The 27,950-nt window shown below is 47.9% G+C and overlaps 2 protein-coding genes across 5 annotated transcripts in view; both read right to left on the bottom strand.

Annotated features, from left to right (window-relative positions):
* Window positions 1-27,950, bottom strand: part of SOX1 (SRY-box transcription factor 1) — a 726,279-nt gene that overhangs the window by 480,517 nt on the left and 217,812 nt on the right. The window lies entirely within an intron of this gene.
* LOC129393677 (uncharacterized) lies at window positions 5,355-22,309 on the bottom strand. The gene is made up of 5 exons (XM_055097032.2): window positions 21,916-22,309; window positions 18,383-18,445; window positions 17,426-17,511; window positions 15,608-15,732; window positions 5,355-6,566 (listed from the first exon to the last, which is right to left on the bottom strand). Exons 1-5 carry the CDS (start codon window positions 22,049-22,051, stop codon window positions 6,449-6,451), a joined length of 528 nt encoding a protein of 175 aa, XP_054953007.2. The 5' UTR covers window positions 22,052-22,309; the 3' UTR covers window positions 5,355-6,448.

Below are 27,950 nucleotides of genomic sequence, written 5' to 3'. Positions count from 1 at the left end.
TGCTTCATCATGTCATCTGTTTAATGAGAGTCCAGGTAGCAGATACAGACACGGGTCCCAAATCTTCCCCCACACTGATGTTTTTTTCTCAGCCTGAGAAACTGCCAACAGAGAGAAAAGGGTTTTGCATTCTGTGCATGACCAGTCGTATTTATTAAGGGTTACTAGGAGGGGCTACAGCAATTAGCAGGATACGCGCTGAGGATTCTGTGCGACCCCTCTACTCATGAGAACAGGGCTTTGCCCTTCCCCAAAGCCAGAATTAGGCCCCCAAATCTGCCAGCAGCACCTCCAGCAGGCCCCATCCATGCGACATGGTGGTCCTCACAGCCGGGACACTCTTACTCACAGCAGGTACATTGCGGGCAACCTCCCTGACCTTCTTAAGTCCTGGTGGCAATGTCAAAAGGGAGAAGGACAGAGGCATTGAGGAGAGCCTTGGTACCCAAGACAGGAGGGGAGAAACAAATATTGGCAAACACTGTTAAGAGGAGAAAGCACCTGTGACAATTCGTGCTCTGAAAGCCTGAAGTCCACGAGGCGTTCACTCCATTTCTCTCTATGTGCAGAAGACATTCCCATTCTGTTCCCATCACTGAAGTGATACACATGACAGGGTAAAGTCACTTTTAAGCTGAAAACTTGGTAATGTGATCTCTAAAGTAATTCTGAACCATCTTAGAGTGAATGAATTTACAATTATAAAAATTACTTTTGTAATGCTGGCTGAGCTTGGAGATATGATCAGATGATCGTATTGCTAAAATAAAACATGTTAAATTTAACATTATGGCAATTCTGTCATTTCATTCAAGACATCATAAATTGCCACAGCATTCTGGGTGAGCCATTAGCTCACTCTTTTTACTTATGTTCCTTCTTTCTTCTCTTTTTAATCCCAAAGAAATGGCTGTAATGAGTTGCTAATAAAATGACAAATAGAAACAATCTGATTTCATTCAAAGATTGCACATTCAGACAAGACTGACTCTCATTCTGAGAAGGGCTAAAGAAGGCAGCCCTGAGCAGGCAGTACCCTCATCCATCCCTCTCATCCAGCTGGGTCTGGTGGGGGTAGACAGACAAAAGGCAAAGGGCCGTCATGGCTGGTGAACACGCTGGGCTCAAGGCCACGGGGAATGTGGCCATTATTTTCCAGGCTGGGCTCTGCAGCAAAGCCTCTAGTGCAACCCTGGGAGCCAATTTGATTGATCCATGCGGTTTCCATTCCTGATCACCGTCAAGGTCTCCGGAGGTGCTGAGAACTCCAAGCACCCTTGACTGCACTGAAAGGCACTGCTGCACATCATTTGAAACAAACAAGTGCCCACATACCTCACATTTAAACTGATTTTTACTTTAAAGCTTTGGAAGGACTTTATAATTGTTCTTTTGAGAGACAGCATGGGATGGTGCTGAAGTGCCGTGTGGAAAGCCCAGCTCCGCCTTTCCAAGCTGTAGGATCTGGAAAAAAGTTACTTAAAATCTCTCTGCCTCGTCTATAGGATGGAAATAGCAATAGCACTCATCCCATGGGTGATTATGACCAGGAAGTAAATTAACGTAATAGGGACTTGGAGGGAGCCGAGCGCCTCCCAGGCGCTGCTGCGTGCTCCTCTGCACTGCCATTTGGCAGCCGTGAACTCACGTGACTTGCAGCTGGCGAGGCTGCCTTGGCACTCTCTCTGCACACTCAGGGGTGCTTGATGAGTAAGGAAAGCTGACTTATAAGCCATTTCCAAAGGCGGTGCAATTGCGATGGAAACTCAGTGTAACCTTCGCAAACTTGACCTGATATTGTTTTAAAAACATTTAATTAGAAAGTTTAGGGGCCAGGCACAGTAGTTCATGCCTGAAATCCCAGCACTTTGGGTGGTTGAGGCAGGAGGATCACTTGAGCCCAGGAGTTCGAGACCACCCTGGGTAACATAACAAGACTCCATCTCTACGGAAAAATAAAAAATGAATTAGCCAGTGTGGTGGGCACGTGCTGGTGGTCCCAGCTACTTGGGGGACTGAGGCGGGAGGATCACTTAAGCTTAGGGGTTCAAGGCTGTGAGCGTGAATGCACCACTGCACTCCAGCCTGGGCAACAGAGCAAGACCCTGTCTCAGAAAAAAATAAATTTTAAATTAAAAAAAAGTATGAATTACAGTTTTGTAGTTTTCTCATCCTCAATTCTGAAAAAATCTCACATATCTTCATGGATTGATAAAGAGCCTATGGATCCCCCAAGTCCTTGGCCTAAGGCTTCTGCACTGATCACCTGCTGAGCCGAGCAATGCTAGCTACAATTCAGGCGTGTGGGAGGTGCAGGTTGGTGGGATGCCACAGGCCTGGGCTCTGAGGGCTGGGACATCACCTGTGACTGTCACCTCTGTCACTAAACGTCCCCTCTGCGCGTTGCACTCTTTCCATGTCCCTGCTTCCCAAGCCCTCCCTCGAGGCCGGCAGCTAGGTCAGTGGCCCCTCCGCCCAAACTACCACATGCAGGAGGGGTTTCTTCTTCTTTCATCGTGGGCAGGAGGGGCCCTATAGTTCATGCCACCCCCGTGGCTCAGTCTTTGTTGAACTGTCCAGACTTTGGAATTCCATTGTTTTGAGCTCAGGGCTCTCCTGGGTGGCTGTGGCTTCTTGATGCTGACTGCATCTCTATCAGGTTTTCTTCTAAACATAATCGATCACTCCACATATATTATCTCTTCTAACCAGATATAAAACTCTTCAAAAAACTAAAAATTGGAGGCCGGGTGTGCTGGCTCATGCCTGTAATCCCAGCACTTTGGGAGGCTGAGATGGGTGGATCACATGAGGTCAGGAGTTCGAGACCAGCCTGGCCAACATAGTGAAACTATGTCTCTACTGAAAATACAAAAATTAGCCAGGCGTGGTGGCGCTTGCCAGTAGTCCCAGCTACTGAGGAGGCTGAGGCAGGAGAATCACTTGAACCTGGGAGGCAGAGGTTGCAGTGAGCCGAGATCATGCCACTGCACCCCAGCCTGGGTGACAGAGTGAGACTCTGTCTCAAATAAATAAATTAATTAAATAAATAAATAAATGTTATTTATATTTATGAAATAGCTTATCAAATATAGTCTACATCTAACACTTAATATATAATTTTTAATATATAACCCATACTTTATTAATACTTAATATACAATACTTAACATAAATCATAACATATATATAACATGAAATATAAATCCTTCTATAAAAAGTCCTCTCCTAAAAAAAACCTCTGTCATAATCAATATTGCCTGCCAGTTTAATTATGAGACACTAAATGTCACTTTCCCTCCTGTTGGCCGTAAATGCTGTTTGCAGTGGTCAAAAAGGTATTTAGTACCATGTGGCTTGGGATGGTCCAGTGAGAAGCAATTGCTGGGAAGAAGTGGTGAGCCGAATTAATTGGTGGCTGACATTCTGACACTGATAGACACCCATTACCTTATAATGGACACTAATGCACAAAAAAGCACCAAAGCAAATTGGCCCTTCAGCTCCCACTGGCAGCGGAGTATATTAAATGCAAGTCAATGAGAGTCTAACAGAAATGCCAATGGCTTTGCTATTAGCCCTTTATATCAATGTCCATCCGACAGGTATCCAAACTCACCTTTGGTGGTACACCACAGGCTTGCTTTCCCCATGGTGGCTAATCACCATGTAACCCCCTACCCACCCAAAACCCACCCTCCTGAGAAGTTGCACATCAGTATCAATGATTTCCCCTCCCCACCCAAAACCCACCCTCCTGAGAAGTTGCACGTCAGTATCAACGACTTCCCCTCCCCACCCAAAACCTGCCCTCCTGAGAAGTTGCACATCAGTATCAATGATTTCCCCTCCCCACCCAAAACCCTCCCTCCTGAGAAGTTGCACATCAGTATCAATGACTTCCCCCTCCCCACCCAAAACCCGCCCTCCTGAGAAGTTGCATGTCAGTATCAATGACTTCCCCCTCCCCACCCAAACCCCCTCCTCCTGAGAAGTTGCATGTCAGTATCAATGACTTCCTATCCAGTGTCGCCATCCTCACCCAAGTAGGGGACGATTTCAAGGTTCCCTAGAGCCAGGAAGCATTTACAGCACGAAGAGATTTCTCAGCTCACCCCTGAAGAGTGATTTCTCATGACTTGGTTCATTCACTGAATGGAACTCTCACGCATTAGCCTCCTTCCCCTGAGATATCTGAGTTCTCAAAGCACAACAGTATCCTTTATTCCTTCCGCGTTTTCAAAGGTGGAAACGTGTGTCTGCATGTGTGAGTGTGCACCCATCCCTGAACCCAAGACGCATGGTAGACTCCTGTGACCTCTTCCTGTGAACAGACCGAGAAGCTCTGATGCAGAAGCGGGTCAGAATCAACAAGGCCTTCCCTTGCAGAGAACGGCCCAACACGGAAATACAGCAGAACATCACTGAGCATCGTAGCGCTACCACGGGTGTTTTTATGAGATGGTTAAGGTAGGAGGCATATCACATACATGCATCTCTCTGCCTATCTGTCATCTATCTATCTATCTATCTATCTATCTATCTATCTATCTATCTATAATTACAAAATATTCAGAAGTTTGCCTCCTTTAATCTTTCAGGAGCCCTACTATTTATGGTCACTTTGCATTCTCAAAGGTGAGGTCATAGACCTGGGAGACAGAACAAAGAGAAGGAAAGCCCAGACTGTCGGCCATTAGTGGGAGGATGAGCGGGGAAGCTCAGCATATTTACCTCCAGGAATCCCAAGCATCCTCTGGACTGCAGGCAGCAGGAGCTTTCCTTCCTGGGGTGTTGATGCCATGGCATGGCGGTGGCAGCCAGGGGAGACAGCAGAGGTTGCCTCAGTTGTCCTCCAGAACAAGGTCAGTCCTGCATCTGACAATACTGTGTAAGGCGCCATAAATACTGCCGTCCACTAAAGCACAGTGTTGGCAGATGCTGTGTGGGGCAACACTGAGCAAATGGGCCATCACGGGAATCTTCAGCTGTCTGTGCGTGTGTGTGCACGTATGTATGTGTGCACGTACATATGTGTGCATGTGTGTGAGGGTGCACGTGTGTGTGCACAATGCAAAGAGAGATGAAGAGAGAAAGAAGCAGGGATGGGGCGGATGAGGGGAGGGGCATTGAGATGAGGACTCCATTGTGGAAAAGTTAAGGGAACTGTTGACGTCGATGCCATTCATTGGGATCAATAAAATAAAGACAGAAAGTGGGGGCAAGGCATTCAGCTTTGTAGTAGCATACCAGTTACTGCCGTTTACCAGAGCTGCTTACCGTTGATGGCTAATGACCATGTGCAGAATGACTGTTGTGCATGTCACTAATATGTGGTGGATTAAGTTTTCTTTGATTACAGCACACACTCGGATCCTGGATGCCCGGTCCTTGGTTGTCATGTAGCTGGTGTCGCCCTCCACTCAGCTCCAAGGCATTACATAAGGTTTTTGCAAGACTCAGGGCTGGGAGTGGAGTCGCATCAATGACATGGCCTCCACCGCAGGAATCGCAAGACAAGTGACATGCAGGACTCAGAAAGAAGCTGCTCCTCAGGGACCTGTCTATGCAGGACTCAGGAAGAAGCCGCTCCTCTGGGACCTGGCTGTGCTGGACTCTCAATGGGGTGTCTGAGTTTAAATCGATGTTTAGAGAATGAAGCAGGTTAGGGAAGATGGACATGCTGTGACACTCTGCTGCCCAAACAGACTCTGGCAGACAAGAGTGTGGGCTCCATGCCTGCCACTGCTCATTCACTCAGTGGGGTAAAAAATTTAACCTCTGTGCATCTCACTTCCCCCATTTTTAAAAATATGAATATTATTTGTCTGGGAGGGTTTTTCTGAGGATTTTATAAGATACTGACTTAGAGAAACTGACACAGTTTCCGGAATCTCCCAGGTGCCTATTAAAAATATGTATAATATCTTTACTTATCATATACTTTATATCACAGTATATTTTATATGTTACATATCATGTGTATTCAAAATTGTTCTCAAAACAGAGAAAGAAAATATGCTATGCTAGGACATTTTGAAGGGATTAGGGTGCTGATCAGGCAGAGTGGCTTATTTATGTGAATGGTTTCTTATGGAGAAGGTTTATCTCTCTACACAAATCTCAAATTAGAGGGGTCCCCATTCAGCCATGACCTCTCTTACAGCCGTCCTGAGCAAGGGGTGTCACCTCTTCAGGACACCAGTTACTCACAAAATGAAGGCATTGCACGTATTGTTCCTAAAGTTCTGGCCAGCCCTGCAATTCCAGAATGGCTGAAACGGGATCTTGGTTAACCAGGAGGAAGACCGTGTTGGCTGTGATGATGCTCCGCTTGAACGCACAGCCATGGCTGCTTGCAGGGTCTCTAGCCTTGTGCTGCCTGGGATCCTGGGTTCACATGCGGTCTCCACCTTCTGGGTGCAGCTGCAGTCGCTCAGCTCTTTTCCTAAGTGAGCTTGGGCGGCTCCTGCGATTGGTTCTCTTGCACCAAATCTGCTCGTACCAGTTGCTTCTTCATTTGTTTTTTGTTTTTGTTTTTGTTTTTTTCTTTTCTTTTTAATTCGCTAAGGAATGGAAAAAGAGAAGGACAAATCTGTAGGTTCTTTCAGTAGCTGAAAGGCGTCGCGGTGAATGTCTCATGGCTGAATTTCTCATAGCGGGGCATCTTTGACTAAATTCATCATCCTTCCAAGGATTTTAGGGCAGATTTGAACTTGAGTGTTTTACTTTTAACTCATCCAGGGGTAGATAGGAAATTGTGCTGGATTAAACAGAGGGTAGAAAACCAAATGAAATGAGTTAAACAGCTAGAGATGCGGGAGGTTTGTCCTGGACGGGCCATTTGTCTGAAAGCAGCTCTGACCGATCCCCAAGTCAGTGCCGCACACCTCCCACACTGAGAGACGCCGCCTCGTAGAAACTTTTCACTCCTGTGTCTTACCTCTCTTTTCAGGGACCACCCTTGACTTGCATAAAATAACACATGTTTTATGTGTGCTTAACAATTACACAGTTCACCTCAGCCTGTTTGTTCCATCTGTAGCCTGGATTTCAAAGCACATAAAGATCACAAATTGTTTTGTTTCAAGTACTTTATACGGTGCCCACAGAGGAACCACAGGCAATAAACGCTTTCGATAATAATGGAATTATCTTAGTGCTCAAGGTATTACCCCAGTTCTTCAGGCCCCTGAGTGCGTGTGACTTTTGCAGGCCCCCTGTAGTCAATCCATTCACGATACCATCGTACCCCGCATGGCCCAAAGTCATCTCTCTTTGTTATGCATATTATGGATTCTCAAAACTATACAGAGAGTTTAAATATTAATTTGCCTTTCTGTATATTCTAATTTCAGAACACCAAGGAAAAACTCGGCGATTGGTGATTGCTATCACATTATTTAAATATAGCATGTATTTACTTGATAATACACAGTCATTTTTCTGTTGTATATGAAATAAATACACTCCCAATCCATAATGCACTATGATATTTATCTGAGTGATATAAACATTCCTTTGAATAATAATGCTTTGTGTAACCTCCCATGACAGTTTGTCTATTAAAAAGGAAATTAAATATACAAAGGTATGGGAAAAATCACTATAAGGCAATAATGAACTAGTAAATTCAAGAAGAAAAATGAAATAAGACTGATTTGAAGCCTAAACTTCCGTTGCTGTTTCTCATGATTCATCACTTATCACCAGAAATTCGGCTGGAGGGCCCTCGCACCCATGAACGCACAGATCCCGGTGATTATGTGCCGGACGCTGGGCCGGAAGAAGCCACAGTAACCGCGGCTGGACTCACTGATCAGTGAAGAGCTGAGGTCTGTACTTCTGTGGGATGCATCTGCTCTAATTTCTCCAAGTTCCCGATTATTTACTTAGAAATGCTCCCAAATTAATTTTCAATTCGCAACCCAGTTCCTGATTTGATATCATTCAGCCAAGGTCTGATGATTGTATTTTCTCAAACAGTAAAAATCCTCTGGATTCCAGAGTATCACCCAATCTCCACCAGCCTTTTTCTTATTTAAACTGCACAAATCTGTGTAAAAGGGAAGTATTTGGTGTGGATATTCAAATGTATGCTTAGTGATATACGCTTACTTTAAAACTAGCCAAGTGCAGATACTCCAACATTGGAAAACTTTTTAAGTATTTTTGGAGGACAATTGGGGAATGCCACCTTTACGTGTCAATGATAACTATGAGTATGAGCAACAGTTATACATGATACCTGTTGTTTTTCTTTTACTGCCCAATTATTTCTGGCAGCAAATCTGCCTAAAATTGTCACTTAATTGAAATCAAGCATGTATGGCCACAATGACTTATGATTTCTTTTAAAAGGAAAAAACATTTTAAGTTGGGGTGGAAATCTTATCTCCTCAAACAAAGTATAATTTGGCTATCTTTCTACGAGCAATAACAAAAAGCTAGACCCAACTACAAAAAGTCATACCCTCCACAAAACTAGAATTGCCCCTCCCCGCAGTAAGCCAAGCTCTGTTCCTGAGGCTCGGCAGCTGTGGGTGCACTGGGCTCCTACTTGGGTCAGCGATGTGTTTAGCTGAAGGCATGAAAAGACAGTACAGTGCATATTGTGTTGCAGCTATAAAGTAAAAGTCATCCTTGTAAAAGCCTTCCTGGTAACACCTTTAAAATCAGCAGTGAGAAAACCATTAGAGTGATTACCAGTGCCCAGGAGGCCTGGAGCCACCCTGGGAGCAGCCCCGGCTGCTCCTGAGGTGGGGCTGAGCCGCCCTCCAGGGCCAGAGCAGCCGAGACAGGAGGGCAGGTTTGCTCAGCTTCGCTAGGTGCTTGCTGCGAGTGGGGAATCCTGTTTTCTGCGTAGAGGGAGGAGGTGCTCTTTCCTCAGTGCCCTTCAGATCGGGTTCCTCCCCACAGCCCAGGAGGGAGTGGCTTCCCTGTGACTTGGAGTTAGGAACTGGAAGCCCAGGGCATCAAAGCTCTGCAGAAAGCTCTGGAAGTTGAGAACTTGGAAGTCTGGCCTTTTGACCCCCAAAACCTGTATCCTCTCTATTCCCCCTTCAGCCTCTCATGTTATTATTACCATTAACACTGGAAACCAAAAATGAAATATGAAGGCCCCCCAACCATCAGAATGGACTTCCTCCTCAACAAGGGCTCTTTAAAAATTTAACCCGAGAGACTGGTTCAGGCCATGACGGGCAGTGAGGGTTAGACATGCCTCACTCTACCTCTCCGCCATTAACATCAACGCAGACTTTCAGTCTGATAAGAAACATTATACAACCGATTCCCTCTGAAGTCTGCTACCTGAAGGCCTCCTTTGCAAATAAGAACTTGGCTCTCCACCGTCCCTTATCTTCACCCAGACATTCCTTTCTCTTGATGCCAGGTCTTTAAATAAACCCAGTCAATTGTCAATGAGAAAATGTTGAAATTTACCTATAAGCTGGAAGCCCCCGCTTGGAGTTATCCTGCCTTTCTGGACGAAATCAATGTATTTGATTTTCTTAAATGTGTTTGTTTGAAGTCTTATGTGTCCCTAAAATATATAAAACCAAGCCGCACCCCAACCACCTGGGACATATGTTCTCAGGATCCCCTGAGGGCTGGGTCATGGCCATGGTCATACATATTTGGCTCAGAATAAATCTCCTTAAACATTTTAGAGTTTGGCTCTTTTCATCAATAACAACCACTATTGATAAACTTACCCAGGATCTGACTCTTGTGGTACACATTTTACATTCTAGAAGCAGTGTTTTCAATAAAGCCAGGAAAATGAGAATTTTACTCCAAATAAAGTAAAGAGTTCTGCATATTTGCTTGTTTGCTTATTGTTGTTTTTTTCTATAGCGATAGACACTGGATAACAGAAATTAAATTCACAACTCTTGATCATACTGTATAAAAGGACTAAAGAAAAAAGACAAATTACACCACATGTGAAAGTTGACCCCATATGACAATAGAGAGGGGAAACATTTGAAGTTTGCCTCCTGATAAGTTCTTGTCCTTCCTGCCTTTTTTCCCTTTACCTCCTCTTTTGAAGCCTGAGACTTCACTGGGCCTGCAGGGGCCCCATGCTTATGCTGTCCCAGGCTAGACAGCCCATGTCCCAGGTCTCTGCAGCTGTCCCAGGCTAGACCAGTCCATGCCCCAGGTCTCTGCAGCTGTCCCAGGCTAGACCAGCCCATGTCCCAGGTCTCTGCAGCTGTCCCAGGCTAGACCAGCCCATGTCCCAGGTCTCTGCAGCTGTCCCAGGCTAGACCAGCCCATGTCCCAGGTCTCTGCAGCTGTCCCAGGCTAGACCAGCCCATGTCCCAGGTCTCTGCAGCTGTCCCAGGCTAGACCAGCCCATGTCCCAGGTTTCTGCAGCTGTCCCAGGCTAGACCAGCCCACGCCTGAGGTCTCTGCATCCTCCTGTCCCTTGGGGTGTGGGCCTGCCCCGGGCTCTTGCCTCACAGCCTGTGACTGACTTCCCAGTTTGGCAAATAAATATCTGCCAAGGCATTAATGGGCAAAAGATGGCTTCATTTACCTCATTCCTGAATGTCTAGAATTAAAGAAAAAGGGAATGTCATGGAAGGTGGCTGGAGACCAGCTCTCATGCTTGACTCAGTGCTTGCCAACTCACTTCCAGGTGACACTGGCCAGGCTAACCCAATTTCCACAGCTGGTGATGGTTTTAAAATGGGACCATGCAAATATATGCTTGCATTCCTCCCTCCAACCTCCCAAGTGTAAGTGTTTAACCTTGTAATCTAACCCATGGGCCCAAATAGGACCTTCATCAGAAGCAGAGTGTCACAAAAAACTTGGGCTTCCATTTCTTTATTTAGATGGATGAGAAAGCTCTAGTTTCATGTCCTTAACTCCTAGGATTTTCATCTTGGTGGGAAAATCAACTAGGATTCCAAGTTCATAATTTGTTCCTGTAGGGGAGCCCTGGGAAGCAGAGGAACTGGCAAGGCAGGGGTGATGGCACACGATACCCTTACGAGGTAGGTGCTGGAGCATGTCCTGATCCCGTGCTTCAGAGGGCAAGGAGAGCCAGGCGGCCCACAGGCCCACACGCTCAGCACCACCTCCGTGATGTTTGGGTAAATGCAGGCAGGTCACCGAAGGCTGCTGCCCTCGTTAACCAAGCACGAGCATGTGACAGAGCTTTGGAGGTGCTCCGATTCAGAGCCGTGATGAAGAAGGCAGACATAAGTGAAGTTTTAAAATAAAACATTACATTGCCAGTGTTTCCAGCCTGTCAGAAGGGAAGTTGCTTCCCCATAACTGCAAGTCAACACGGAGCGGCACAACATAAGTGTCTCTGCACTTTCCCCATTTCACGCGAGGTCAGCCTGATGGCTGAGTGTGCTTAAGTCAACACCGCAGGCCGTTTCATAGGACAGGTGCTCTGAACGTATAGGCAAGGCCATCCCTATTATTTCAATTAACAACATAAGCTACAAAAACACAGGCGGGTGAATTAATTTAGAGCTTCCATTTAGTGCTGCTTGTGAGGACATCGTTGGGCCCTTGGTTGTCGTGGCAACTTAAGCAACCCCAGCAGGCAGAAGCAGGCGGCTGCTGCTCGCGTCCCCCGCACACACACGGTTCAGATAGTACATTAGCAAAGAATACGATGTCCATGTAAATGTTGAGATATTTTCGTTGCCATAGAGATAAGAAGAATGGCAAAAATACAGGAGTGCTTGACATACTCCAAGGCAGACTTTTAATTAAAAAAAAATCTCCCCTGACAATGCCAAGATGGCTGAAGGCACCAGGAGCTTCTGGGCTCATGGAGGACTGGCAAGGCCCCCACCCAAATGCCATGGACAGGGCCCGAGAATTCTGCTGAGTGGCCCAGGAGGAAGCACAGGGGCACCGGGAGGTGTGGGGCCACGATGATCTTCTTTCCACGGAGCACAGAAAAAGAAAGGAGCAGAGACAGTGGAGCCCACGTGCCAAGTTAGCGCGTCCTTCTTCAGAGGGGGGAGGCCTCGGCATGGACAGGTCTCATCTGTCCCAGCCCAGAGCTCGGAGCCTGCACGAGGATGACCTCGCACGTGCCCCCAGGCAATGTGCTTCCTCCTCGGCCTCCCTGTCCTTGGAGCAGGCTGCATGGCTTCGTTGTGGGGGTAGCGTGTGGGTCGATGTGAAGCGTGTGCTCCATCAAAGCAGGGGGCAGTGGGCAAGGAAGGAGCGTTTGCACGTCTTGTTGTCAAAGTTGGGGTTGGCTCTTCTCAAAACTTGCCATTCCAAAGCATTATGGGAGGGAGGGACTTTACTTTTCTCTAAAATTAAGATTTCACTTTTTTAAAAAATGGTAGAAATTTCCATGAGCTTCCACCAAAGGAACCTGCTATAAGTATTTCCCACAGAGGCTACAGCCAAGGCCCAAGGACTGACAGTGGCCACGTCCAGGAAGGTCCCTGAACAGGCTGTGCATAAGGAGAGGCCAGAGTGGTGAGGGTACCTGGCAGAGGCTGGCCTGTGGGCTCAGCAGCGGCACCAGCGACCTCCCCTGCCTCCTGGGCACCCTCCAGCCTTGACTGCCAGCTGTTTGTCCTCATCCGAGCGATCGCTGAGAGTCAGAGTTCCCCACGCCGTCCTATCCCACCCTGCCCACTTTCCTGTGTGCCCTTAGCCGTTTTCTCATCGGCAGCTCCCATCTCCTGCAATTCCTGCACGTCTCTCCCAGCCCTGAGCCCACTCTGTGCTCTCCGCTGATGGCTAACTGGCTTCTCCACCCTGACGACCCATCCCAAACCTCACATGTCAGAGGGCAGTTCATTATCTTCCCTTCCTCTCTTTCATCTCCCTAAATGCAGCAACCTGAGACTGGAACCTCAGGTTTTCCAAGCTCCTCCATCTTCCACACCATGGGCTCTGGACTCACTGAGTCCCCAAAAACCAGGGCCCAGTGACCAAAGGGATGCCTCTCCCCAAGCCAGGGTGGACACTTTTCAAAGCCACATCAGTCAGACACCCCTTTCCATGTCTTTGAGCTTTGAGCGGGGCATGCAAGATGGAAACACCAGCAGTGAGGAAGGGGTGGGAGCCTCTCCATTCCCCAGCAGCACACGGAGTGTTCACCTTTCCTTCTGAGTCGCTGCAGAGCTGCCCTGACTGCTGCCTTTTTCAGAACCCGCTTCTTGATTCTCCCATTTAATTCAGTCCAAATAAAAATCCTTTTCTGCTTAAATAGCTGGATTCGTCTTCTGTTATCCGCAATATCAGAACCCTAACTGCTGAAATGAGCCGGACTTGGTTTCTGTTATTTGTGATGTTAGAACCCTACCCAATACAGACCACTGATGGCAGAAATGTTTCAGGAGAAATTTGATGGGATGGAAAAAAGGATGAGACAGAATCTTCCTAAACTATGTCAGACAATCATTCTGAGCTTGAGCTCGCCAGTATCCTTCAAGGTGGAGTTTCCCTGCAGAAGACATTTGTGGATGACCCCTCTGGACTGGAAGGTCGGATTGAGACTTATTCACTGGGTGCCCCACATTCACAGAGTGAGGTCAATCACAAACAACTCTGGCCGCTGCAGACACACCTGGGCCCCTCTGCTTCTCCTCCTGTCCTAAGAGCACACTCTGTTCCAAGCTACCTGCTGAGAGAGTGACTTCCAGGGAAGGAATTCCTTGCGGTCAGTGCCCACTCACAGCTTCCAATCTATTCCTTTTGAAAATAGGAATTTCTCATGCGAAACCCAACCTCTTTCCCAAAGTATGCAGCTGTGTGGAGGGGAGCCACTCCTAAAGTGTGTCAGGGGAGCTACTGATCACAGGGGAGAAGCCCAGGGGTCCGGGGTCTTCATGCCGTCACAGGGGCTGGCCCTGCCTCAGTCCTGCCCTCACAGGGGCTGGCCACCCATGCATATCCCTCTATTGCCCGCCATTGCAGTGTCCGTCGGGACCTTTCTATGAGCAGCCGTGCCAGTGCCCAGCACTGCAAAGACATAAGATCCAGTCATAAACCTCAGCGATCACACAGGCGGGGGGTGGTGACCCGAGAGACACTGTCAACCGTCCTGGGACAGGAGCACAGCGACAGCATCCTGCCACGGGAACGGGAGAAGATAAGCTGCTTGCAGCTCAAGTGGCAGAGAAGGCTTGAGGAAGCATCTCAAAGGGTAGGTTTCAAAAGATGAAGAGAACATTCCTGGGATAGGGCTGGGGCGGGATGCAAGGGGGTGCAAGGGGTCCTGTGATCCAAGCTGTGAACCGGGGCGCGCCAATGCCCCACTCGGCAAAGCAGACCAATTTGGAGCAAAAGTTTTTGGGAGAAGTCAGAGACAGGGCTGTTGCCGTGGGCTGCAGGCAGATGGTGAAGGATGAAAGCTGGACCACTGTTAGCACCTCTCCAGTTTTCATGACACTTTTTCTCTGGTGACCAAAGAGAAGCATGTCGGAAGGTCGTTGTCGGCATCGAGCAAGGCGTCATAGCAAAGACCCACCCCCAGGCCTGGTGCCCACAGAGACCTGACATTCCCAACAACTGCCAGTTCCCTGGGTGGCATCTCTCCACTCCACCCCATGTCCCCTGCTTTTATGCTCCTGGCCTCTCCCCTGAAGGGGCCACACAGCCATCTCCTACAGATCTTGGCATTCGGGGACAACTTGAGTGTGAGCTGCTCATCTTTGAAAATCTAAGCCTCATGGTGTTGCTCACACATGTCCCTCCTCTGACAAGATAAAGTACGCAGCCCTGCAAAGCCACCCAGGAATGCCAAATCCAGAGCTGAGGACAGTCCTGAAGCCAACTGCAGCTGCCAACCCTGCTCTCACTGTCCCAGGGTTTCTGAGATGACGGCTGAGAATAACGGGGAGGGAGCCTGGCCCTGCACGTCTGGGAGGGGTGGCCGCCCGCCAGAAAGCTGCGAGGTCAGGGATGGGAGTCCCCTCTTCCCCTCCTGCCTTTGCAGTGGCTCCATTCCTCCCCACGCTGTTCCAGGCATAATTGGATGATGACAGGAGTGCCAGGCTCAAGTGTGTGGTCAATGTGGGTGAGGAGTGCTGGAGCTGTCTGCTTGAGAGAAGAGGAGAGCGAGGTGCCCTCACCTCCCCATGAGGTTTGGGCTCTGCCAAGTCCTTTGGCCGGGAAAGAGAACTCAGTGTCCCGGTGGGAATAATTGCACGGCTGAGCTTATGCCAAGTCAAATCTGAGCCTTTCACAAGCCTGAGCTGCCATGCACTGTGTCCAGCAAAGCCCGGTGGGGTCGCGAGGCTCTCCTGGAAGCGCTCCCTCCTGCCAGGGCCCAGGTGGGAGGGAATCTGAGCAGCCTCCCAAAGCGGGGGCAGACATGAGTCACCCAGGAGATGGGGTCCTGGAGGCTCCCCGAGTTAGATCAAGCTCGCTCGTCTTCACTTTCGGAAGGGGCTGCGTAGACAAGAAAGCTTGAACTGGAGCTAGGGAAGGGCTAAGAAGGGAGTGCATGCTGCCACAGTGTGGGAGCAGTGGATGCAGTGATGCTTCCAAAGGGCCAAATTCTACCCTAACGAAGACAACCAGCACTGCACAGAAGTTCAGGCAAGTGGTCCACTCCCTAACACGCTAGCGATCACAAGGAAAGAAGACACAGGCTCAAACTCACCCCGTCCTCTTCCTTCCCCAGAATCCACCAGAGGCTCTTGGCACAGCAGGTGTTTCCAATTCTCTTCCCCGCCACCACTTCCTGCTGGATACCTCTTGGGCCATGGCCCACCTCATACTGTTATTCTGAGAATTAAATAGTGTAACATAATTAGAGCTTAGTAATAGCTAAATAAATATTAATAAGAAAAACGAGACCATGTATTAGAGTTCTCCCAAGAAACACAACCAATAGACCTGTATCTGCTCTCTATAGAGCTACATCTTTGTTTGTCTACCTCAAGGTTTATGTTAAGGAATTGGCTCACCGTGACTATGAGTGCTGGGAAGTCCACAGTCTGCAGGGCAGGGGGCAGGCTGGGGACCCAGGGAAGAGCCGATGCTGCAGCTCAGCGTCTGTCTGCAGGCCGAGCTCCTTCTCGGGGAGTTCTCAGTCTTTTGCTCTTAAGGCCTTTAACAGATTGGATGAGACCCCCCCACATTCCGGAAAGCCATCTGCTTTACCCAAAGTCCACTGATTTGAGGTTAATCTCCTCTAAAAACACCTTCACAGCAACATCCAGACCGATATCTGATCCAATATCTGGGCACTGGGGCTTGGCCAAGTTGACACACAGAATTAACAACACAGATCAGCCCAGGTGTCTCCTCCTTTCTGACCACCACCTCTCCTGTCTCTAGAGTGCTTTGCCCTAGACTTCGGGATCCCAGGTTTGGAGCCACGTGGACTCATGGAACACCTTCCATGTGGACCTGCTCTGTATTCATCTCAGAGAGGACTTGGACCACCAAAGCATGTTCTGAACATTTGGGGGTCTGAGAAGCTCCTTGAGGAATCAGGTACTAGCTTTGGATTTTTGCCCCAGAAAATTTACATACGCATAAAATTGCATGACATTTCAGGGTTCCCACGGCCTGACCTCCTAAGTTTGTCTACATGTTGAGTGTCAGAATCCTACATCTAAAAGTATTGCAATTGCCTCAGCTTCAGCGGAAACTGTTCAGAAGGGAATGGGCTTTGTTAGGATCTGGAGATGTTTCCACCCCCAGAAATGACGAGGGACAGGGAAGGAGTGCTGTTTGCGGGGCTGTGGAGATCGAGAGGCACCATTGGAGGCGTAGACCATGTTCTGTCTCAGCTCGACCCGCCAGAGCCTCGCCAGGTAGGCCCCACCAGGTGGGCCACCACTAGAAAGGAGGCCACTGGCCCAGGTAAGAACAACCAGATGCCACAGATGCCGCCCAGCTGGGACCTGTGCGCCTCAGGGCCCACGTCCTCCCTGCCCCTTCCTGCATCCAGGCTGAGGGCTGAGACGGTGGCCCTGGTTCTATGGGGCAACCTTGTTCCCACACTCAGAAAGTATCCCCTGCCTGTGGGTCTGTGAGCAGGCAGTAAATACTGTTAGGAAAACAACAGAATATTCCATGAAAACTGCTTTGATTTATTATTAACACAAGTGTTTCAATGGTGAACTCCACTTCAGAGAGTGTCTGTCTCACCCCTTCTTACTCACTTCACGTCTCAGTGTTCTGTCTTTGCAATGACAATTATTCATCGTGGTTGGTTTTCCTGAACTCTTCACTATTGAAACCAGACTTTTGCAAGCCGTCTCTCAGCTCTTGGGAGTCAAATTTTACAGCCCCCAGAGTGAATTTCTGGGCCAATGGCATTTCTCTCATGGACGCGTGTGTGCCGTAAGCCTCACGGGACCAGAGCACCACTAAGAGAGGAGGCTGCAGACCAACGCTGGTCTGAAGCCTTCAAAGCAATGAGGGACCCGGTGGGGAGAGCAGGGGCGCAGAGCAGATGGGAACTTACCGAGGAGGGGCTTTGCAGGGAAACAGGAGGGGTCTGCGGAGAGGATGGTGCAGACGATGCTCTCAGGGAGGCCAAGCTAGGATGAACTAAGGCGTTTCCAAAGCAACACAAACACAGAGACTTCTTAGTATAACAGAGTCCACCTGACTTCAACCAGGAAAGGGATTGCAACACTGTTTGGGGATAACAGCGCACTCGGATCCGGACCCCGTGGACTGGATTTGAGGATAACAGCACACTCGGATCTGGACCCTGTGGACTGGATTTGAGGATAACTGCGCACTTGGATCCGGACCCCGTGGACTGGTGTCCCTGAGAACGTTTACTGAAATTCCTCACAGGGGAAAGCTGGAGTGGCCTCCTGTCCTTGCGCGCGGAGAGAAATGGTGGTAGGGAGAAGCAGCAGTGCAGGGCACGGATTGGATCAGGACATACTCAGTGGACACCTGCTATGGGTCAAGTCAAGGATCACCCCCGCCTCCATCGGACTACACAACCCGTGACAGCCTCGCTCCCATTCATACTTCCTGGGCTTCTTAGGACAAGCTCGTGAAGGAGGTGGACGTTATCACCCCTCTACTAAAAACAGGGAAACTGGGAATGAGAAAGATTATCCCGGGCCACATGGCTGTAAAGTGTCAGAGCCAGAACAGACCCTGGCTCTGCCTAGGGTGGGCCGGTGCTCCTGCTGCTGCTGCTCAGAGGCAAGCCTTGGGGTCGTGCTGATATAAAATATCTCCCTGCTGCCCTCGGAGCTGGCCACAGGGCAGAGCCAGGAAAGGGTGCAAGAGTCACAGCCTCTCAGGGTTGCTGACTCATTCCTCCAACAAATGTAACAGGAGTCGTTTCAAATACCGCAGGGGAATGCGCTAGCGTGGCGCCTTCTAACGTGCGCTCAACAGTCAGAGCTGTTCAGGGCAACGTTCCCTGCTGGAAAGCGTTGCTGGGCGGTTGTACCTTGACTCAGCTGTGCCGGTGGCTGGGGGCAGCAGAGGTGGCACTGCGGAGGCGAGGCGGCTTCTGCGGGCAGGAACAAACTCATCGTAACTTAGGGAACACGGAGTCTCTGCAACCGTTTTCTGAGCATTGTTTTAAATGAATGGCTTAATTAGACCCCAGTGGCGTTTTCTTCACCATGAATTGAAATGGCCTTGGCGTTAACACACATCAACATGTTGTCTCAATGATGCCCAAAAAGTCAAGACAGCAACAAATGTTTCGCAGGGAAGAAAAGGAACTTGTGTGGCTCCCGAGGCCCTGCGAGCTCAGCTGTAGTGCAGGGCCAGGAGCTGCGTTGGTTTCTTTTTTTTTTTTTTTTTTTTTTTTTGAGACGGAGTCTCGCTCTGTCGCCCAGGCTGGAGTGCAGCGGCGCAATCTCGGTTCACTGCAAGCTCCACCTCCCAGGTTCACGCCATTCTCCTGCCTCAGCCTCCCAAGTAGCTGGGACTACAGGCGCCCGCCACCGCGCCTGGCTAATTTTTTGTATTTTTAGTAGAGACGGGGTTTCACCGTGTTAGCCAGGATGGTCTCGATCTCCTGACCTCGTGATCCGCCCGTCTCGGCCTCCCAAAGTGCCGGGATTACAGGCGTGAGCCACCACACCCGGCCTGTGTTGGTTTCTTGTAAGACACGTTGCATGAGGTGTGAATTTAAGGAGGATGGAGGTCAAGAGTTTAAAATTTCAATCCCAGGTGGAAGCAAGCAAAACATGCCGGAATTCAGCAGCTTGGCTGTGGCCTGAGAACAGGTGAAGGCTGGGCCGCAGAACCGGGAGAACCTGGGAGGCACAGCGGCCTCCTCTCGCGGGTGCTCCTCACTGAGCCAAACTGGTGCGAGGCCCACACTGGTGAGGGGTGGATGGCAGCGCCCGGGCAGCACCCAGGAGGCCGGGCCCCAAGGGACCGTTTCTGTCTGATTGACAGGGACCTTCTGGGCAGCAGCACCTGATGCCTGGGCCACCGAGTGGGGATCGAGGCCCATGTGGCTTGGGGCAGAGGCTCTCAGTCCACATTGGCCCCGCAGGTCCCAGGGGCTGGGACCACCTCAGGAGCCATATGAGACATGTCAGGGGCTTCTGCCTGAGCTTCCAGCAAGGGCCATGGCCGCGAATGAGGAAGAATGGAAGGCGCCCTGGCCGGGAGGGAGGCCACCCTGGGAGCCCCCAGAGCCGCCTGCACACGCGGGCTGGGTGCTGTCCCCTGTGCGGCCCCCAGACCCAGTTTCCTGATGGATGAGGCGCCGGACCTCAGAGGGCAACGTGGACAGTCGGATGCGGCCTAGGGACGAGGGGGACACGTGGGGCTGATGGAGACACAGGCAGAGGGCACCAGAGGGAGAGCTGGGACTGTGTGCTCCACACACCACAGAGAGATGCACACACACCACACGCACACCACGGACACACACACACCACAGACATACACCACACACACCACATAGACGCGCACACACCACACACACACCACACAGACACACACCCCCCCCACACACACACCACGAATAAACACACACCACACACACACCACGGACACTACGGACACACACACCACACACCACACATACACCACACACACACACACACACACCACAGACACCAAAGACACACCACACATACCACACAGACACACACACACCACACACACCACAGACACACACCACACACACCCACACCACACACACATACCACAGACACACACCACACACACCACAGACACACACCACACACATACCACAGAAACACACCACACACACACCACACAGACACACGCACCACACACACACACCACAGACACACCACACAGACACACACACAACACACAGACACACACACCAAACACACCACACACACGTACCATGCATACACTTACCACACACACACACCACACACACCACAGACACCACAGATACACCCACACAACACACACACCACATACATCAGACACACACACCACAGACACACCCACACCACACACACCACACACACACCAGACACATACCACACACACACCACACAGACACATACCACACACACACCAGACACACCCACACAACACACACACCACATACACCAGACACACCCACACACACCACACACACACACCACACAGACACACACGCACCAGACACCACACACACCAAACACACCATACACACACCATACACATGCACCACACATACACTTACCACACACATACCACACACACACCACACAAACCACAGACACACACACCACACACACACACCACACACAACACACACACATACCACAGACACACACCACACACATATACCACACATACACATACCATACAGACACATACCACACATACCACAGATGCACACACCACAGACACACCACATACACCACACACACCACAGACACACAACACAGGCACACACACACACCACAGACACACAACACAGGCACACACACACACACACACCACACCAATACACACACCACAGACACACCACACACACATCCGCCCACACCCCACGTACATATACCACACACACACACCACAGAGACACACACCACACAGACACAGACACCCACCACACACACAAGCCCCACACACACGCCCCACACCCCACATACATATACCATACAGACACACACACCACACAGACACACACCAGACACACATACTACAGGCACCCACCACACACACCACAGACACACACCCACACACCACAGACACACGCACCACATGCATACCACACACACAGCACACATACAGACACACACATACCACAGACACCCACCACAAACACACACCACAGACATACCACACAAACCACAGACACACACCATACACATCACAAACCATATGCACACACGCACACCACAGACACACACACACAACACACACTACACACAGCAGACACAAAAACACACCACAGATACACATACCACAGACACACGCACACACCACACACACCAGACACACACCACACACACAGACACACGCCCACACACATCACACACACATCAGATACACATATCACAGACAGATGCACACACACACCACACACACACAGCCTCCCCTAGACACACCTCACACCTCCCACAAGAGACACATATGCCCCACAAACACGTAAACACACACTCACCATACACCTACAGACACACACACCTCAGACACACACACACATCCTGGTTCCCCACTGGCACGCACAGATGTCCTCTCACACATTCACACAGGTATGGGTGTCCCCATGAGCTCACACTGGGCCAGTGTCAAAGCTCCTCCGTGGGCTGACCCGCAGCCAGGCATTCCCACAGCCCCCCAGGAGAGGGCGCTGCTGCCGGGGCCCTTCACAGCCCTGCGGAGGACAGGGATGCAGGCAGAAGCCAGCCTGGCCATTCCAGACGTTGGTCTCACCATGTTCTACCCCACTACATTATTAGACGCCATGACACGTGATATGCCACCTCCACAGACACACACCACATCACTCTGCCACTTCATGGAAGTTACAGCTCTCACCTTTCTGAGCCGTCTGCCTCCTCCCGTGATAAGTCAGTTTTCTGTGATCGGAGAGTGTGCACATTCTTGCCTCTATGTGAAATCCCACAGCCAGTGAAAAAACCACTATATCTCCCATTAAGTGTGGGGCTAACATTTCCTTTCTGCTGCATTCAAAATACACCCACGGCTTCCATCATGATGTCCTTTCTGTTTGTTCATCCTGGTGTAAAGAATTGCTTCTCCAGGCCTGGTGCTTGTCAGTACCCATCAGCATCAGTAGTCCATCAGCAGCATCCCCCTGCAGGAGAACCTCCCTTCAGATTGGAATCCTGCAGTTGGTTCAACGTGCACCACGCTAAGCTCACAACCAGCTCCGAGAGGGCTCTCATTTAATATGTCTCTGCAGGGACACCTTGCAACACAGGAGAAAGGGAATAATCATCTAAGATTCAGTGGAAAACCGTACCCTTGGAAATTATCTACTAAAGGAGGTGAAAAGCACTTTTAGAGAGTTTTACTTGACACTTCTCAACAGGAAAGAGCGTCATAGGGAAAGCAACAGGAGCAGGGTTAAAATATGCACTGAAGGCAGCAAAAAGCAGAGTGGACCGGGTAGAAAATGGAATCAATGCTGCTGGGGAGAGACAGAAGACTTTCTCCCCGAGAGCCAAGGGAAGGTCGAAGCAAGTGCAGTTGAAAATGATAACACGGAAAATGAAAACCAAACCGAAAAACATTATCATCAGAATGTTAGTTCTCCAAATTAATCCAATCCAATCCACATCCAAATCCCAAAGGAAATTTTACAGACTTTGACTAGCTAATTTCAAGATTCATCTAGGAAAGAAAATCTACAGGAAAAACCAATAATTAGCAGTGTAAAATATCAAAGAATATTTGATAACTGTAGTGCTCAAAACATTGTGGTGTTGTCTCAGAAACATAAAAATTCAATAAATGGAACAAGAGGAAGAGCCTAGAAGTAGGAAATGCATGTATGCATCTTGGTGTATACTGTAGAGGTGATATTTTTATATCAAGGAAAAATTTGTCAGTTCAACAAGTGGTTTTGAACTACTCCTTTCAAAAATATTAAATATTCTACACAAAAATAAATTTCAGATGTGATAAACACAAAATACTATAAAAGTCCTAAAAGATAACACAGAACACTTTTAAAAAAATTAACCCTTTGCCCATTTAGAAAAATAAAGTGCAGCTCACTGCTGGCGCTCATTTACTTTTACATAAACACGCTCTTTGAGGCTGAAGCAAATCTGACTGATTTTCAAGGTAAAAGTAAAATATAAAAACTGTTCTTGGAGTTATTTCTAAACAGAGCTAACATCAGCATCGTCTGAATCATCAGAATTGTCAGTTTCGGAAAAATCAGATTCATCAAATGAATCTTTGGCCAACAACTGTTTGAGAATGATGTTCGTATCACATGTGAGAATGCCACGTTTTCTAGGATTTGACATTTTCAGCGATTTTGTAAATGGAAAGTATCGTTACTAAAAACAGAATGCTATAAATAGAATGTCTTTTGTTTCCAAAGTTGATATATTACAGTGATGCAAAAATAACAAAAGCGAGGTATTTCATGACAAAGTTATCTCGGGGTAAACACTGCAGCCGCAAGTGCCACCGCTGTGTCCTCTCCAAGCAAACGGAAAAGGGGTAATCATGGAATGGGGATAAAAAAGGCCTTCTGTGTCTCTAGACAAAAAGGCAGAGCGGGTTGAGGACAAGCAGCCCAGGACACAGCCCCTTGGCCTTTGAGGAAACAGCAGAAGCAGGAAAGCTCCTCTCACCTCTCTCCACCCTGCTCCACTGAAGCTGGTCCTGAGACCCTCATGGGAGAGGTGCTCTCCCTATGCCCAGAGGAAAGGAACATTTTTATCTCTAAAGACAAGGACACAGAGAAGAATCAGAACACACAGGCCCTGCTAAGCCTCCCTGTTCCCTGGTTTATTACTGCTAGGCCACCCACCTCATTGTCCAATCATACATCCCCATGACTGTTCATCAAACCTAAGCATAAAACACACAGGTTTCTCTGTTTCTTCATTTCTAAAGGTTCCTGTGGCATGTTAAACTGACATTAAATAGATATGTCTGCTCTTCTCCTGTTAATCTGCCTTTTGTTACAGGGGCCTCAGCCATGAACCTAGCAATGGGTAAGGAAAATTAAATTTTTCCTCCCCTATGACTGTCATCAATGTCTATGTAATGATGTCAAAGGCAAAATGAGAGACAAATGGAAGACTAGGAAAAAATAACTTCTACATAACAGAAATAACTTCAAAATAACAGAGAACGGTTCACTCTCGAGACATAAAGATCATGTTATTATATACACTCTATAATCCAGTAGAAAAATGGGAAAAATTTGTAAGTAGAGAATTAAAAGGAAAAGGAAGACTAATATGTCACCAATGTGAACGTTTGTCCAATCTCACTAATAATCCATGAAATACATTATTTTCCCCATAAGTTCAGTAAGACATTTTTCAATGATAACACTCAGTGTTTCTGTGCATATGGTGAAGGGCTATGTTCTGTGAGGATGAAGTGAATGGCAAACAGACATTGTGAGGGTCCCACGTATCCATACGTACACACTCTACAATAGTCTCTCTACCTCAGGAACGATGCGGCCTATCAGGGCCTTCCAATAATTACACGCACAAATTAGCAGTTAACATTGGTTACCCCTCTAGTCAGAGGTCTCACAATTTCATGGTTTTTTTAATGCTATATATTCATGAAGCACCAGAGGAAAAAAAGCCAAATCTCAAATCAAAATTTTCCTCTTCCAGGAAGACTTTCCTGGTTCACTCTTTGTGCTGTACCTTCTCTCTCCAACTGCTACTCCTGCTGGATTTTCTCAATTTCTATGGCATGAGATGAACCTTGGTTGTTCTTTTTATCTGTGTAAGATTTTTCAGTCCCTTGACCCTTGTCTAGATTCTCTGAGAGCAGGGCTAGTGCTGACTGGCTTGTAATGCTGTGCTGACCACATGCACATTTTGTATATGCCTTGCAGATAAAAACAGAAATGACTTTTACGTATCCTTAGACTTTGATCAGCTTTCAGATAAACTTAGGAGGGCACTTTCTTTCTCTACCAGTTAGATTAAAGACATCACTCTAGGGAGTAAACACGGGAACGCCAAGTGGAAGAATCTTGTGAAGCTGGAAGAAAGAAGGATGTTTAAGTCCTAGAAACCAGACTCCTCTGCTTAGCAGCAGGTGCCCCCCAGCAAATCACACCCCCTGAACCTCACTTTTGTTATCCATAAAATGGAAACAGGACAACCTTTCTCCCTGAGCTAGGACTGGATAACGTGACAGTCACACAATGCCTGAAACAGTACCTGGCCCATAGTATATGCTCAATTAATATGAATTCCCTCCTAGTATACACTCAATTAATGTGAATTCCCTCCTAGTATACATTCAACGTGAATGCCTTCCTAGAATATGCTCAGTTAACATGAATTCCTTCCTAGTATACATTCAATTAACACAAATTCCCTCCTAGTATACACTCAATTAATATGAATTCCCTTCTAGTATATGCTCAATTAACACGAATTCCCCCTTAGTATATGCTCGATTAACATGAATTCCCGGCTACTATACACTCAGCTAACATGAATTCCCTCTTAGTATATGCTTGATTAACCTGGATTCCCTCCTACTACACACTCAGTTAACCTGCATTCTCTCCTCTCCCTCAGTCCCTTGTCCATTCCAACCCTGTCACGTTCAGCTCTCCTGGGACCTCTGCAGCTGTTACTGCTGGAAGATAGTTTATACTGTGAAGAGGTAAACGGCTGCTCAGCATGACATCTAAGCAACCTGTCCCTGCTCCAGAGCCTGTGAGCAGCAGGAGGAGCACCAGGAAGGATAGGTGAAGGGCAGAGGGTCAGACAGGCTTCCCAGGGGGCGTTGGCACTTTCACTTGGGGCCCCCTCACCCTCTGACCAGCCTCGCCTCTCACGAACTGCACCCACGGAAAGCTTGCTGCCTGCTCTTCTTCCCTTCACCCCAAGTTCCCACACACGTTTGCTCTTGAGTCTCATATAAGCCTTATTAACCAATCTGGCTCCTCTATAAAGGGTCTCCCCATTTCTAGAGCTCTAGAAGGTAAAGCAGCATCATAACCACTTAATCCTTCCAAAAATACTTTCTGCAAGATGTTTACGAATATGGCACCCACTCAAAAATAAAACAAGAGTGAATCTAAACTACAAACTTCATCTGGATGCCTGCTTTTCCTTCTCAGAGATTGTCTGTGATATCTGACAGCAAAATCAGAAAAGAATCAAAGCTGGTTAACATGACAAGACCAAGTCACAATAGCTCTTTTGGCTGTCCATGATTTGTAGGCAAATATCATTAAAAATCTTAGCGTGAAATTCGCAAGCTGAATATGCTCCTGTTTTGGTATTGGGAACACGTGTAGCTTTCAGGCACCGGCCTGGAACCCGGCGAACCCTGGTCTGTTCTGGGAAGGGGCTGGGTAGGAAAGAACACAGCCCCAGCCATCTGCACTGCGTGCCTCCATCCTTATGCCTGGGCTGATGCAGAGACAGAGTGGCGTATTGTGCCCCCCATTCCTGAAGACCTGTCTGATGAGGTGGGTGATATTAATGAATGTGACTTTTCAATATTGTATGATGAAATCTGTGAGCATTTGGAAGATCTGCATAACTGAGCGAATCACTGTTTTCCAAGTGACCAATGCATGATTTTGCAAAATCATGCTTGGGTAAAAAAGACCCCTTCAAAGGGTAATGGATTTTAGTATGACAGGGCATGCAAAGCTCATTGGTGTGGTTTCAGAATCCACACGGCCACTAACTTTTAACAGACTACTACTTGTTGAGTTTGGTGTTGTAACAAGGAAGAACACTAAAAATTATTCTGCAAAGGCTATTAACTACTCCTTTTTTGATTACATATTTATGCAAGACTGAATTTTCTTCATTTACTTCAACCAAAATGACACATTGCAACAGAGTGAAGGCAGAAGAAGGATGGCAGTCCAACTGTCTTTATTAAGCCAGACACAGAATAAATTTGCAAAAATGTAAAGCAATGCCACTCTCCACACTCCTCACTCTTTGTTTGAGGAAATACAGTTATCTTTTAGAAAAAAAGTTTAATTATATTACCATAAAATGGGCTTATTATTATAATTTGTAAATGAATTAATACTTTAATATTCAAATATTTTGTTTTAATTTCTAACATGGTCAGTATCAATGGAAGTAACCCACAGAAACAAAATCTCTTTGGGGTGCTCAATAATTTTTAAGAGTATAAAGGACTCCTGAAATGAAATCAATGGAGAACTGCTAACATAAGTTATTTCACTCTTTGGACCAGATTCATTCTGAAAATGAACTCTGTTATAATCCAGCAAAATCTTTCAGAAAAGCTCAACTTGCCTGACTTAAGCCTCTGCTGAAAGCATTGAGCCCTGAATTCCTAATGGAGTCTTGTATATCCAACGTTGCTGACAATTATATCCACAATGAAGGACACGTACACAAGGTAGATGCTTGATAAATACTTCATGTATGTATTAAGGATGCTGGAACACACTGCCTTGGTGTGAATCCCAGATCTGCTACTTACTAGCTGTGTGACCTTAGCAAGTTACTAACCCTCTCTGAGTCCCCGGGTGCTCACCTATAACATAAAAGTGTATCTCCCTCATAGGGCTGCTGTGAGCACCAATGAGTTAGTATGCATTGTTAAGGGAAAAAGAAAACTCTGTACAATACTTTAAAGAGGTTTATTCTGAGCCACTGTGAATTACCACAGCCAGGGAAAACACAAACCCAAGAAGCCTTGAGTAAGTTGCCCCAAGGTGTTCTGGTTAGTTTGATTTTATACGTTTCAGGGAGGCAGAAGTTACAGGCAAAGACATAAATCCATATGTGGAGGTATACATTGGCTTGGCCCAAAAAGGCAGGATATCTTGAGGCAGTGGCTTATAAGCCACAGTTAGATTCTGAGATTCTCTAATTTGCAGT

The sequence above is a fragment of the Pan paniscus genome, chromosome 14, assembly GCF_029289425.2.
Source record: "Pan paniscus chromosome 14, NHGRI_mPanPan1-v2.0_pri, whole genome shotgun sequence".
In the NCBI taxonomy this organism is placed as follows: Eukaryota; Metazoa; Chordata; class Mammalia; order Primates; family Hominidae; genus Pan; species Pan paniscus.
This window is presented reverse-complemented; position numbering and strand designations above follow the sequence as displayed.

Bases quoted from the DNA above. Each gene is read 5' to 3' on its own strand.
- LOC129393677 (XM_055097032.2), bottom strand. From the start codon at position 22,051: ATGTTAGCCCCACACTTAATGGGAGATATAGTGGTTTTTTCACTGGCT. The intron at 17,512-18,382 runs GTACAACCGCCC...GAAACGCCTTAG, and splicing joins ACCGGCACAGCTGAGTCAAG to TTCATCCTAGCTTGGCCTCC. The intron at 6,567-15,607 runs GTGAGTTTGAGC...TCCATTCCTTAG, and splicing joins TGGGGAAGGAAGAGGACGGG to CGAATTAAAAAGAAAAGAAA.